General features: G+C 32.9%; 1 protein-coding gene across 3 annotated transcripts in view; it reads left to right on the top strand.

Moving 5' to 3' along the window:
* Positions 1-15,637, top strand: part of EML5 (EMAP like 5) — a 130,656-nt gene that overhangs the window by 92,038 nt on the left and 22,981 nt on the right. For all 3 annotated transcript variants that reach the window (XM_072963555.1, XM_072963554.1, XM_072963553.1), the window contains exons 22-29: positions 2,218-2,370; positions 3,075-3,206; positions 4,258-4,346; positions 5,229-5,405; positions 7,574-7,775; positions 8,480-8,606; positions 14,251-14,329; positions 15,463-15,592. In XM_072963555.1, the coding sequence (XP_072819656.1) occupies positions 2,218-2,370; positions 3,075-3,206; positions 4,258-4,346; positions 5,229-5,405; positions 7,574-7,775; positions 8,480-8,606; positions 14,251-14,329; positions 15,463-15,592 (1,089 nt within the window). The remainder of the gene's footprint in view (positions 1-2,217; positions 2,371-3,074; positions 3,207-4,257; positions 4,347-5,228; positions 5,406-7,573; positions 7,776-8,479; positions 8,607-14,250; positions 14,330-15,462; positions 15,593-15,637) is intronic.

Here is a 15,637-nt window from a genome sequence, read left to right as displayed (position 1 = left end):
CTCAGTTTTGTCTGAGTCCAACCAGATGTTCCCATTCCAAGGTTAAGGGTTCTCTTCCTTCCCAATCAATGCCCTAATTTTCACATAAGAAACTTGGCAAATCTGTGAGATCAGTTGACATAAATTTTCAGCAATATCAGCCCTGTCAGAGATTCTTTTAGGTTTGTCATTGGAGCTCTCTCTACTCAGACCAAGACTAGTGCTGAGAGTTAAAAGGACCTGGCTTGTTATTTCTTTCTGTGAATTCTTCATGCACTCAGTAGAATCTTCGCAGTCCTTGTAGTCATTATTTTTATAATGGTCAAGGGCTGTGGCCTCTTGGATGCCCAGGGCACTTACTTTAGCGGATACTTCACAATCAACCACAGGAGATAGCTTAATTAATTGTTCTGCCAGTGCGTACCTTGGATGGCTAGCATCCCATTTCCCATTGACAAGGGTTCAGCACTATGCACAAGCCCAAAGACATGCCTAAACCAATTCCAAAAATCCCATCTTTAATGCCCTGTCTGGTGTGACCACTACAGTACCAATTTTATATAAATCAGAGGCAAAAACCACCCCCGAAATTTGAACAGGGAAAAGTTTAATATGGAGTGTTAACTAATGAAAGGTGATTTAACTGCTAAAAAATATGAAAGAGGATTCTAAGGGGTGTAGAAGGAGCAACTGCAGAAAGCAGCCACCACCCACAGGGCCAGTGGACAGTGACCAAGGAATGAACTTAGAGGTTGGATCCTTCCCCACTTCCCCCAGGCTGAGATTCAGATCTCTTTAGAGAGGGTATAGGTGCCTCAAGAACACACAGCCTGCCAGTGGAAAAGAAACTTCTCAGAGAGCTAATCTAGGAGGTCTTCTGCTATGGTGGTGGAGAAACCTCTTCCCCTCATTGACTCACTGGTTCCAGCACACCAGAAGCAAGAAAAATCCCTTCCTTCTTCTTTGGCCTGCGGGGACCCTCTAGCCCCCTCTACTGGCCAAAACCAAGTGTACTGACAAAGGCAAAATACGGGCTCCAGCTCCAGTAATCATAGAGCTGAAAAAAGATGGGGGGATTTGGAGCTGAGAGACAATGAGTTAATAACAAGCTGTTATCCAGCTTTATGGCTGTAATTTCTATCTGTGTGCTGCTGCCTCCCATATGTATACTTCTAGTCTATTTTCCCTGAACTTCAGAATATTAATGTATCAAACTGGTTCCTTGATGTCTTCATTTGACTTTCTCATAAGCATCCTTAACAGGTACAAAACCAAACGCTTCTATCTCCCCTGGTTTTTCCCATCTCAGTAAATGACACATCTTTCAAACAAAAACATAGCCGCGACTTTCTCTCTTTCTCCTGCTTTACTCCCAGTTGATCAAAGTCCTGCCAGATCTTTCTTCAAAATATGAACAAATCCTACCGTTTCTCATTACCTCCACTGCTGCTGCCCTGCTCCAGGTCACCATCATCTCTTGACTCTTAAATAGCAGACATCACATGCTAGATTTCTCATGTATGCTTGGTAATTAAATGACTGCTTATTCTCAATTCATTTTATAACTTTTCATTCTGTGACAGCTGTAGCCTATCCCTCCCTCTCCAAATTTTATGCAAGACACCAAAAGCCTTAGGGCTTTGAATATGCCTGCTGCATCCCTTGCTGTCAGGGTAAGCCCATTTTTTTGTGTTTGCCAATGCAGCATTAACCCTTATTTTTTTTAATTAATAATATTAACATAATTATATCTTCATGTGTAGTTTTGAAACATGTATGGATCTTCCTAGCTTAAACTAATAATTGCCTATTTTAAGATTTTTTTTTAATTTGAAAGCATTTTTATAAAGATGGCCTTATTTCTTAAATTTCTGATTTGTTGGATAGAAATTACAAAGATAGCAACCCCTTCCCAACAAGAAAAGAAAATTCCACATATGTTACTGACTTTTATGTTAGTTAAAATCTCTGTCTCTTCATCAGCTTAATTTCTTTTAACGTAAATATCAGTACTCACTTTTGTTACATTCAGAAAAGGAAATGGTTTGTATTATTATTGCTTGGAATTCCACACCACTGATTTCAATAGGAAACTTTATTATTTGAATCTTAATTCCTTTCTAATATTGACTAGAGGCCATAATAAGTATAGGAAACCTCTTTGAAAGGTTCCTTAAGCACATACTTTTTTTTTTAATTAAAGAAAATCACCTGATAGAAGCTTTCTTTTTCTTTTAGGTGGGAGATGTTGCTGTTTCTCTCCTGATGGTAAAGCTTTAGCTGTAGGTCTCAATGATGGAAGTTTCTTACTGGCAAATGCAGATACTCTGGAGGATCTTGTGTCTTTTCACCACAGAAGAGATATTATTTCAGATATTCGATTTTCACCAGGTAAGATTTCACTGAAATCATATTTGATTATTAGCTTGGGTCTGGCAATGAGTAAATATATCAATGTGTAGTTTTCAGTAACTGTTATTCTATCTCAGAATTGTACTATTTTGACCAGAAGAGGTAGTATAATGAGAGGTAAAAGCCCTGTATTAGATCAGGGGCAAAATATCTGGCTTAGTGCCAGTTGTGCCACTAAATTTTCTGTGTGACTTGGGCCAAGACATTTCTTTGAGATTCGTTTTCCTCATTTGTAATGTAAAAGGGACTGGATGACTGTTTTCATTATATTCTTAACACTTTTTAAATTACATTAATTTTGCTTCATCATTTTCCATGTATTCATTACCTGTGACAAAATCTACTATAACATAGGATTAATAATGTCAAGACAAAATTCACTTATGTTGGTTTACTTCCATTTTTTTCTGAATTTAGAGGATTTTTTTTTTGGTTAAATACAAGGAATATCAAATTACTTTGCATAGATTTTTGACATTTGCTTTCCACCAAACTACCTCACTACACTAAGAAATTTATTTCATTGTGTTAATTATAATATACTTGAAAAATTTGACACTTGTTATAACTTACAAAACACCTAAGAGTTTCCTCAAAAAAATTAATAATATTAACTCTGGTTGTAGAGTGTAAAAAATACTTCTAACACGAGAAAATGTCAAGAAAATATGTTTCTGTTACAGGTTCTGGGAAATATCTTGCTGTAGCATCCCATGACAGCTTTATAGATATATACAATGTCATGAGTAGTAAACGAGTAGGAATATGCAAAGGCGCTACCAGTTACATCACTCATATTGATTGGGATATTAGAGGTAAGAATTTAAATAACCTACTGTTTGATGGAAGTTTCATTTGATATAGTATAGCTGTTTTAGAGAAACAAGTAATTCAGCAGATGAGTTCAAAAGCATTGTGAAAAACAAGCTGGTCACTCTCACCCTTGTTGCGCTCACCTTCTGATGTGGCCCGCACTCTTATCTTTGGAGTGTGTCTCTACTTTTATCTTAAACACCCCACACCTCTTGGCTTCTCTCCCTCTCACCTTTGTGAGGTGGCTCACATTCTGTCCACGGAGTCTGTATCTCTTTAAAGAAACTTACTTTCACTTTAAAAAAAAAAAGCATTATTTTTCAGAATGATTTTCCACTACTTTATTTCATATCTGAAGATGAATGCTATGAGTTTTTCCATACTTCTAATGTAATTCACATGATAGGACAGTAAGTGATAAATTTGTAAAGTAACTTAAAGATTATACAAATTTTTTTTAGTCATTTGTCCTGGTTTTTGTCAGATAAGCTTGGTGTAAATAGTAACTGAAATTTTGGAAAGTTGTTTTATTGATGAAGATTTTAATGTCATTTCCTCAGCATTCAATAAAATACATTCCCTAAAATTGTCATAGTTGTGTAGCATGCAGAAGTTGGTGAGTACCTTTGTTTTTTAGCAGAATGCATGGCAGATGGCAGTCTGTAATAATCTGGATAGATGCTAAATATTTTAAATGCTCCAGTTTTAGGGATTTTTATTTCAGATAATTCATCTGTATAAATCTAGCATTGTAAATTAAAGTTTTTGCAAATATAGTTAAACAAAATACTTACTATTAAAAAAAGTTTCAAATTTTATTTCTAGGATTTTTATATGCATAACAGCAGAAATAGCTTACATATATATACACACACGATGCCATTTATGAATTTAATTACTTTATTATATATATATATGGCTCCAGAGAAAAATGGTTTTTATGTTTAATCTTAATTTTTCCCATGAAAGTTAAGCATTATACTAACTGTATATGTACTAACTGTATATGTGTTTATATTTTATATATGTATGTATTTTTTAAATTTTTTTAAGGAAAGCTTTTACAGGTCAACACTGGTGCTAAAGAACAGCTATTCTTTGAAGCTCCAAGAGGGAAAAAACAAACCATCCCTAGTGCAGAGGTAGGAAGATAGTGGTGCTTATAATGTTGACATGACTAAGAGTGGTTAGAAAGCTGATACCTGCCTTCATTCATTTAGTTACATTTGACTACTGTTCTCAAATTGTTCATATTATGGATATTCTTTGCAAGTTTATTTTATTGGGGCTAAAAAGATGTGCAAAGGAAGAGAAGCTGTATTAAGAAAAGGAATAAATTACTTCCTTGTATGTGTAGCTATGTTCTAATTACGTTCCTCAAAGGATGGGAAGCATGTAATAGCACATAGAAGACATGCCATCTAAGACTGGAGTATTGCATGTCTGTCAAATCTTTTGGAACCCATGTGTCTAAGATGCTTATTGGCAAATTCCTGTTTAAGGAAAAAAGAAAGAAAAAAAATGTGTTTAGTTTTGTGATTGACAATATTAGCAAAATATTTGGACATGGCCAAGGAAGAGAGGCTAAACAAATTTATCATGAAAGTAGCTTAATAAGGAAAGGAACTGTAAGTAAATGTCTTAATTTCCAGTAATGAGTAATTGGAAAACATGCTTATAAAGTAGTAGTAGAAGTTTAGGCATGAAGTATAAGAATAAGTTTCTTGATTATTTTAAATGCACAAACAGTCCTATTTATTATCATTTCGTGTTCAGTATCCAGAAAACACAGTGGATTCATAATAAATACGTGTTGAATAATAAATATTATGTTAAATTTTTTCTGCAGAAAGTAGTGGACTTGGGAAGCTATAAAACCAAGACAACTAATAGTTTATTTAACTGTTTTTATTAAAATTTTAATTTTACTTGTGACATATATAATTACAAAGAAAAATATTTAGTATTTTTTGTTAATTTTTTAGGTTGAGATATGACAACTTACAGCATTTTTTTCCTTTTAGGTAGAAAAAATTGGTTGGGCATCATGGACAAGTGTGCTTGGTTTATGCTGTGAGGGAATTTGGCCGGTAATTGGAGAAGTCACAGACGTAACTGCCGCTTGCCTCACTAGTGACAAAATGATCCTAGCTACTGGGGATGATTTAGGATTCGTGAAGTTATTTAGATATCCTGCTAAAGTATGTGTTTTTCTTTAATTCTCCAATGATCATAATTATAAAAAATGGTTATGGCAATGCCCTTTTATAGCATTTCATTGTTAAAATATGAATATTACATATGTAATGTATAATGTAGTAAGAAAGTTCAGAATTAATGTTTCCTATTCTTGACATCATATTTATAGCTTTTATCTAGTAGTAGTATTATAATTTATGATTCCATGCTTTAAGTTGTATGTTACATTGCAGTTTCTCAATGTTAGGTAATATAAGTATCCCTTTTAGAAGAAACATTCTTTTTATCCCTAATATTAACTTAAATAATTTTAGGATTCTTTTGATTAAATATATACCATTAACAGTAAATATAAATTCTTTATATTTACAACTTTAAAGTTTAAAATGTTTTGTGGGAAGGGTATAGCTCAAGTGGTAGAGCGCATGCTTAGCATGCATGAGGTCCTGGGTTCAATCCCCACTACCTCCTTCAAGAATAAATAAATACTAAATAAACCTAATTACCTCCCCCCACCAAAAAATAAATTAATTAATTTAAAAAATAAAAATAAAGTTTAAATGTTTTAACCAATTAAATACAAAGTACTATAAATACAATGCCTGTAGAATCAAAATAAGTAACACTGGTTTAATGTGATGAGTAGTGTTATTTTCTAAAGCTAAACTGTAGAGCTTCTTTGGAGTGTACATGCCCATGCTGCCGTGTACTGTATGAGGACTCAGTTCTTCTATTGCTTCCCTCTGTTCAAACTACTGGAGACATTAGGCTTTCACTTAGCACAAAAATAGAATTCATGTATCAAGTCCAGATGAATTTATTCATTAATAGTCACAAATTTGGATATAAATTATAATCTAGCACTGACATGAACTTTTTATAAACATAAATTTGAAACAGGGCACTGAAACCATGATATTCAGTGCATGGTGGTCTTAAGTAACTGCTCATATTAATATTTTAGCTCAGCATTGAAATGAAAATACAAGTTTAAAAATTCCTGTAGAGAACTTAAGCACCCAAGAAAATATTTCACAAATCCTTTATTTTAGATACTCTTAAGTAGTAGCACCTTAGTTGATAAGAATGTGTTCCAATAAAACATTTATTAGTCAGAAACTTCACTCTGAATAATCTAGATGATATAGAAGTCTTAAGAGTATGTTCTAAGGTATTGGCCTGAAGATTCCTTCTTCACCTTACTGTAATAAGAACCACAAAGTATTAGGGAAACTACCTTCTTGCAGTGTTTTGATGACAGATTCCCCTCCTATTTCAGCTGATTTTTATTGTCTTCATTTCCAAAGAATTCACTGATTTAGCTATTACCATGTTTTGTTTATTTAAGACATTTCTTATTTAACACCCTTGAAAAGATGTCCATCTAAAACCTGCTTCTGATACGTTGATCTAAAATTTACTTATGTAACTTGGTAATGCTAGTGTTCTAGGTTTAAAAGTTGCCAGTATCTATAACTTGGCTTTTTCTTTATATAAAAACACATTTCTATGTGTAATATCTACTTATAAACAAAAACACTAATGAATTAAGATGAAAGATACTTACATGAGTATATGCCAAAATATTTGCTAATTAGTTTTTGTTAATATGGCCATGCTGTATGTACATGAGCATTTATATCCTGACTTTCTGTTATTGTATCTATTTCCAACAGTAATATGTGTGCCTAGCCATTGTTTTTAGCAGATTTGTACTATTCTAAAGATGCCCACTATAATTAACTGTTACTCTGTTGAACATTTAAGGTGTTTAAAAATTTTCAGTGCTATAAGTAAATATCGTGGCAAATATTTTTTGCACAGATTATGTCTTCTTAGCGTAGATCTCTTAAAGAGGGATTGGTGAGTCAAAGGTCAACATTTTCATACTTTTAATGTAGAATATCAAGCTGATTTCCAAAAACGTTATGCCCATGGTGCTAGCAGTGTGCACAACTACTAGTTTTATCCTAGTCTGGGAGTTTTATCCACGTTTAGGAATTGTTATTTTTTTGTTCTGTTGAGTTTCAGTATTTTCTTATTTTTTTTTGTAAGATGCCTTTGTAAATGATTACTTTCCAACCATATATTAAGAAAGAAATTCAAAATGTTAACAAAGTTTTTAAGCAATAAAATTTCTCAGGCTGTTTGGATTTTTTTTCATCTTTAGGGAAAATTTGGAAAGTTTAAGAGGTATGTGGCCCATAGTACACACGTCACAAATGTTCGGTGGACTTATGATGACAGCATGTTGGTTACCTTAGGAGGTACAGATATGTCCTTAATGGTTTGGACAAATGAAATGGAGGGCTATCGAGAAAAAAGGCCTTGTGATAGTGAAGAGTCTGATATAGATTCTGAAGAAGATGGGGGTATGTCATTTTAAAATATTTCTTCTTAACAAAAACAGAGAAAAATTTAGCACAACCGATTTAAACTGCAGAAGTTAATTAAATAATAATAATGTTTGAATAATACTTCTTTTGGGGTTTTTTTTTTTTGTCTTTTTAACACCAAAATTGGTTTTATGATTGAAAAGCAACGGACTGCCATATATTGATGACTTAGACATTCTTCCTTTACCAATGTATGATAATCATACTTTAAATAAGTACTGTTAAAATAAATTTATAGTATTGAATCTCATATTTTAAAATAATTTTGATTTTTTTATAGTATACCAGTGATACCAGCTCATTATAGAAAAATTAGAATGTACGTTTTGCAATAAAAAATAAACACAGCATTCGTAATTTGACCACTCGGAGGTAACCTCTGTTAACATTTTGGGTATATCCATAGGAGTATGTGCATTTATATACATTATATTTTTTAACAAAAATGATGTCTTACTGAGTTTATTTTTTGTAGCTTGCTATTATCACTTAGCATTATTTTGAGAACATTATCATTAAATATTCTTTTACATCATTTTTACTGGCTGTATGTTATTTCATAATTGGACTATAGCCCAATTTATTTAATTTACTTCATATTGTTGAACATCCAATTTTTAAAATTATAATTGAGCTCCTCAGTTATATCATAGAGAATAATTCTTATATTTTGATGGTAGGCTATGACAGTGATGTTACAAGGGAGAATGAAATCAGTTACACCATCAGAGCCTTATCAACAAATATTCGCCCAATGTTTGGAATCAAGCCTCATTTGCAACAAAAAGAACCCTCAATTGATGAGAGGTAACAATCAAATTCAAAACTAGATAAAGAAAAAGATTTTGGTATTAAAAATTGAATTAATTGTTTAACTGAATGAATTTTTGCAAAAACTACGTAACAGTGGTACTCTTGCATTTTATAGTTCCCAGCACCTCTTAGAAAGTGTTTTTGTCCTTAAATACTTTTTGGTGATGATGCTGTCTTTTGCAAGTAGTTTAGGGAATGATGCTACATATAAAGTCTGTATGATTAAAGGAATCTTATTTACTAACTTTTATAAATGTATGTGACAGGGTTTCAAGAAGTAATAAAAATTGAATTCAATACCTCATATATTTTAGGAAGCACAAGAGCAGAGAAATGATTAAATTGTGAGAAGGCCTTTCTATCCTTGTCTTTGATCAAGGATGGAAAGTCATTATTTTTAAATTTCCAGAAAAGCAAGTTGAAGTATAGCTTGTCTCTAATGGGAATTACTGGTCCTTGTCTAGAATCAGCAAGTCAGAAATAAGGCTATGACAAAGAAGGAATGGAAAGTAGAAACAGCATTACCTCTCCTTTAGAAAGCTGTGTGAGGAAAACTTTTATTATGAGAAGTTAATATTTGAGGGAAAAGTTAAAAATGAAAGGGAATTGATTCACGTTGAAGAGAATTTTTGGAAAATTCAAGTGAATATATAGTTAGCGAGGATAGTGCTAAAGACCATTGGAGCTCAGCTAGATAGAAATGCTACTATAGGAAAGCGTAGGCAGAGGGATTTGTTTGCATCTGTAGATTTAAAAGGAAAAAGGCTGAAGTTGGGTGAGATACATGTTACTGTAGAGAAGAGGAGAACTAGAGATTCTGTCGGACTAAGAAGCCCTGAAGCTCTAGGTGGAATGCTGAGATCGTGATGCCTCCACGGCTCCTCTACCAGGTGCCCCGTTTGCTCATGGTATACCTCAGATAAAAGCATGGCGGGGGGTCACCTTGCAGAAGCGGGGTAGAGGGTGATTATCCATTTTGTCCTCACATAGAAAGAGGTAAAGTATTAAATTAAAGATATATTTTAAGAAAACTGAGCATACCATCATTTAAATACTTGTACAGTATTCCAAGTTGAAACAACTTTGTAGAAGGCAGTATCATACAATGCAAAGGGCGCAGTTTTTGAAGTCAGGTAAATTGGTTAAAATATTCATTTTTATCATTTGCCAGTTGTGTGACCTTGAAAAACTATTCATTCTCTCTGAGTCTCAGTTTCCTCAGAGATAAAATGAGCATTATAATCCCCAATTTATGGGGTGTTGCATGAAATCAAATAGTGTATATAAAGAATTTAGGTAGTAAGTCTTCACCACCCCTTCCTTGGAAATACAAAGTAACGTAAGGAAATACCTGGTTAATACTGTCACACTTTCTGAAATTAAATAATCACAAAGTAATGAATGCTACATATGTATTTACTAATTAGATAACAGTCAGCACACAAATACAGATGTTTGTAACTAGGATATTTGCAGTATAGTGCTTAATATTACCTAAAAAAAATATATCTCACAGGTAGTGAAAAATGTAGTATAGGGAAGAAGGAACTCTAGACATGCCCATTAATTTTTTCATTTATTATATTGATTTTTTAAAGAAAAATATCATTTATCCAATAAATTTGGTATGTCAGAAGATATGGCCGAATTTTAATCTGTAGGCCATCTCTCATGGTAAAACACTTAAATTTCCCTCTTCATTGCTGAAGTGATCCAGGTTGGGACAGATGGAAACACTATTACTCACAAAGAATTGCTGACACTGTCATAATTGTAATCTTTATTATTAGTTTGTATTTTTTACAGCTAACTTTTTCAAAATTATTTTTGATTTATTGTGCATTTTGCTCTCAAAGTATTTCACAATTCAGTTCTACTAAGTTATGCTGAAAATGCCAAGTCAGAAGTCATTATTGTGATTCATAGTTTGGAGTTTCATTATTGGATTCATTTCATAAAATGAAAGAACCAAAGGAGATAAAAATAAAGAGGTATTTCTTTTCACTAACTTTGAATTTTTGGAAGGAGATAAAATGGTCTGTAGACATAATTGTTTTCGTGTTTTAAATAAAATATATTATCAAACAAAACAGTTTCTAAACAATTAAAACAAATGCTTGTCAAATATCTGCTTAAAAGGAAAATATTTCTGATGAACAACTTTGACAACTTTATTTATTTTGACAACTTGATGCTTTCGTGGAGTCTTTTTTTCCTAAATAATTTTAATAATTTTATATTTTTCTTTTTCTATAAATATTTTATAACAGATCATATGTTTTTAAGATAATTGTGTAACTGTCAATCAAATTTCCAATATTTTTGAATAAAAATATTCAAAACAATGTGACACAATTTAGGCGCTTTCTTATTTCCTTAGAATTCTGTTGACATATTACCTTTATTCTGTTTACTAAACCATGATATTTTATTCATCATCAATTTTCATATATGTCTCCTTACTTTTTTCTTGCTCCTTTTGAAGGCAGGGAGTAGTAAGGTAAGTATTTTATTAAAGAAAATATTTCACTCAAAAATTAACTCTTCTGTTTCAGTTTTTATAGTATATGGTATTTTAAGGTATTGATTTTTTCCCCCATAAAACATTGAACTACATTTTTTGAGAAAGAAATCAGAAAATAAAATAGGACAAATCCTACAAAAGAATTACATTTATAGATACAGTATGTGGGTGTTGTTGTGAGGGTCTTCATTATGATCAGTGTTTTTACAAATGCTTCACAAACTCCTATACTCAAGATAGTTTTAGTTTTTCCTTAAATTTCAAAGACTCGTAAAAACAATTACACATATTTATCAGTGAAAACTTTTTCAGTTTATAACAAACCTATTAGCTTCATTTAATGCATGTTTAATATATTAATTTTAAAACATTAAAATAGGGTAATACTAGTTTTTGTATGTTTAATAAAGTATGTACAAGAAAGGAGTCTTTGGGGTGCTTTTGTAGCTACCTTTAATGAGATGAAAATGTCTTCAGTTTCTGAAACACAACAGTATGGAAAAACCTAGTCTATTTTAGAAATAAAAGAGGTACCATTAGGAAAATGCTGGCAGATAGGATGAAAAAGTAGATTTGAGACCAGATTGTGCAGAACCTCAAATATCAGGCACTCCTTAATTTATTTCGCAAACAGCAGGAAATCGTTATCTGTTTTAAGCAGGAGGTAATATGTGCAAAGATAGGAGTCTAGAATGTGTTGTGACTTCTAAACAGGCCCACATAATCTTATACTATTTTAACAGAAGTAAAACATTCAGACCTAGCGTCAGGTCTGGAATAACTTATTCAGGACTGTTCTCTTTATTTTTAAAGGGACATTGACAGTTTACAGTCGTCTAGAGGAGGCACAGGGTAAAGGAAGGTTGGGAGGTCACTTCACAAAAAGAATAATTCATTGTTTTGGGAATCACTGGTTTCAAAAAAAAAAAAAAAGGAAAACTAAGTGGAAATATAATTACTGTCTTGGATATGAATGACGTTCTGTACAAGTGACCTCCCTGTCACAAGCAGTGTTCATGCAGAGTTTAGTAAATGACCACTTGTTGTCAGTGCTGTGAAGGAATGTTCTAGATATGTAAAAAAGAGTCCTGGTTTCAGTGGGAGGATGGATGAGATTAACTTCTGCGATCACTTCCAGTTCTGTTTGGTCATTATGTTATTAAGGAAATTTTTTTTTTTTAAGTTACCTCCTTTGCTAGCAAAGTCTCAAATCCAGCATTGTCCCGAGACTCACTCTGCCTGCTTGGTTAGACTGGCAGACTGGGAGTCCTTCTTGGGTCAGATTAGGGGGAGCTTAGTCTCCTTAGACAATTTTCTTAATTGCTACACCGGTGCTACCAGCCTTTTAAGTTATTTACCATTAGATAAGCTTAAATATTTTCTTTGAAATTCAGATTGCATTGTGGAAAAATAGGAATGGCAAACTTTAATGTTTCTAACATAGAACATGTTGAATTCTAATTTATTTTCTTTTTCATCTTCTTTTTTCTGATTTTCCTGCCATGAATGGGGCAACTTAAGCCTTTCCTTATAATTACTATTATAGACAGCAGCAAATAAAAACAATAGGCCTTTACTGTATGCAGTATAGTTTATCTGCATTAAACTTATAAAAATATTTTATTACAGGAAATATTTTACTGCTACTTTAAATTCAAATTTGTGTTGTAATCTTTTCCTTTTTTAATCTGCTGCTGGAAAGAGGTTCCAGGTAATCATCTCTCTATGTTATGCTCTGTGAGGCCTCATTTTGTGTTTATATTGTCTTTTTTATTTACCGTTAGTGAGCTATTACTTGGTGTTCTTTACCTCTACTTCTGGTTTCCAAAAAAGGTTTAAAAACAGATTTTTTTATGATAATTTGAAAAGTTCTATATATAAAAGTGTTGTAAGTGCATTTAACTTTTATGTCCAATCAGTCATGCTTTTATACTTCTACATACTGCTTCATGTTACCCCTGAAAATGCACATTTCTTTTGTATTACATATTCAGGACATAACACTTCATTTACTTTTTATACATGTATAACTGGAAAGTCATTTTAGAATGCAAGTATATTGTTATGCCTTTAATTGTATGGATTTACTTCATTAATGTTGGAATTTTTCCACTACAAAGTTAACTTGTGTCATTTTCTGATTTAGTTGTTACAAAATTAATAAAATTTAGAGAAGGAAGTTGATGTAACACTGATTTAGATTCATTGTCCAGCTTATTAAACATTTGAATAATGGTTATCTGAGTTAAAGCTAAACTGAATGATGTGGATTTTTTTTTAATTAAAGGATTTTAGGATAGAGCTTTCACTTTGAATTAAATGATTCAAAATAGATACTCTATACGCCGTATATACATAGATAGATCCTGAACTAGTGGTGGAAACAGAAGGAGAGAACTAGGTTTGATAGCTACTATGCAGGTAAAGTTGATAAATATGTAATAGTGAGAATAAGGGAAGAGAAGGAGTTAGAGGCAACAGTAATAATAACCTTTTACAGAGTGTTGTATGGTTTACAACGCTTTGTAACTGCAGAATGTCTTGCTTTGACAAACTGATGGTGATGTGATAACCATGCTGAGGACTTCAGGAGGAAGAGAAGAGAAAAGGCACAGAAGAGCAGGTCATGGGTACAAATTTGAGCTCATACATGACTTATGTTGCCAACAGTATAGAAAGTTTATAGACATGTTTTCAAAATTCAATTCTAGAAGAATGTATTGAATACCTGCCGTGTGCAAGATACTGTGATAGCTACTTTAGAGCAATAATCCAGGCTTTGTTGATAATGCACCCCATTGAGAAGGTTTTGAGTGTGTAAAACTAACATTTGTATATTTTTATAATCAGTCTGTTCTTGTGCTGTTAGTTACATTTATGAAACATACAGCAAAGAAATTAAAAGAAAAATGAATAGAAGGTCTAACATTTTCTTTCCACCTTCCTGCTTTAGAAGATAATCAAGATATTGAAGGCAGAGTCTAGTGAGAAACACAGATTGGGTTCATTTTTGTGAAATGTGTCAGACATCTGTCTCTGGAAGCCAGGTGGGAGAAGCTCAGAGAAGGCGCCCAGTGATGGGTTCCTTTCCTCTTTCTCACTTCCCTGTTTCAGGCCTCCCGTGAGCAGGGCCCCACCGCAGCCAGAGAAACTTCAGACCAACAATGTCGGCAAGAAAAAGAGACCCATAGAGGTGAGGAAAACCCACTCCCTGGTGTTAACTTGTACTTTAAAAGGTATCCAGAGTTTATTTTGTTTCCTTTTTGTAAAACACCCAAATCTTGTCATTATTTTTTATGAAATTAAATGTATTGAATACTCTTTTTCATTTGGTTGTGAAAATTGGTTGCTTAACTGTCAAGTCTGAGTCTTGGATTGATATCCTCTGTTCCTTTTTTTTTAATTAGTCTTTTTTTTCAGTTTTCCATGAAAAATACCCTGAATTGAACTGTGTATCTCAGAGAACTTCTAAATGTAAATGTATGGAATGATCTCCAGTTATAGAAGCATAGGCACCTTTGGCAATGTCTTATACTTAGTGGTTTGAACTTGTAAGTTAAACATTTAATATTTACACCAAGTCAGGAACTTTTACCCCATGCAGTGTATTCACTGTCGGGTTCAATGAAGGCTCTGCTTCTAAGCAAAGAAATCTTCCACAATAATTGAACAAAAAAGGGAAGTTCTCTGAGGCATTTCATAATCCCAGTATCAGCAGCAACAAGCAGACTGTGCTACATGAGGTCAAAAACAAGGCATAAAGCTGTGGAAGAGTGATTGTTGTATTTCTTCTCCTACTCAGCCTCACAGAATCAGTGAAAATGGACACTTTGAGTAACAGAATTGCCTGCTAGAACTTCAGCATGAGTTATCAGAGATAGCATGCTTAGTTTTGTGCACCAATACTGATGTACTGTTTGGATCCTTAAAAGTACATCACTTGGACATAGTTTATCCTGAGTTATATATGCAGATCAGGTATTTTTACCAACAATTAACACAAATCAATATATTCTCCTTTTGAACACAAGAGGTATCTCAATGTTTAACACATGAAATCTAAAGAACTGAAATTCTTGGAATCAGATGACCTTGTAATTCCCTTTTCATTTTTATAACTTTATATAGAAAACTATGAAACATGTGTTTCAGCTGCCCAAAACACATTATATAGAGAGGTACGTCTACTTTAATTTTGTATCTGAAGTTTGTAAAACATCAAAAATGCATCCTCCATTTCGACTGAAGAACACCAGTACTGTATACAGCAAAATAGTGGAACATTTACACATGAAGAACTGTATAATGGTTTTGTCAATGTTATAGGACCTTGTGTTGGAGCTTGTTTTTGGCTATCGAGGCAAAGACTGTAGAAATAATGTTCACTATTTAAATGATGGTGATGATATAATTTATCACACTGCATCTGTTGGAATTCTGCACAATGTTGCTACAGGTAGGAAACCCTGATTCTCCATTCCTCATTTTTTTTTAAATTTAT

The sequence above is a fragment of the Vicugna pacos genome, chromosome 6 (assembly GCF_048564905.1).
Source record: "Vicugna pacos chromosome 6, VicPac4, whole genome shotgun sequence".
NCBI lineage: Eukaryota > Metazoa > Chordata > Mammalia > Artiodactyla > Camelidae > Vicugna > Vicugna pacos.
Note: the sequence above shows the minus strand (reverse complement) of the source record. Positions and strands in the feature narration are given on the sequence as shown.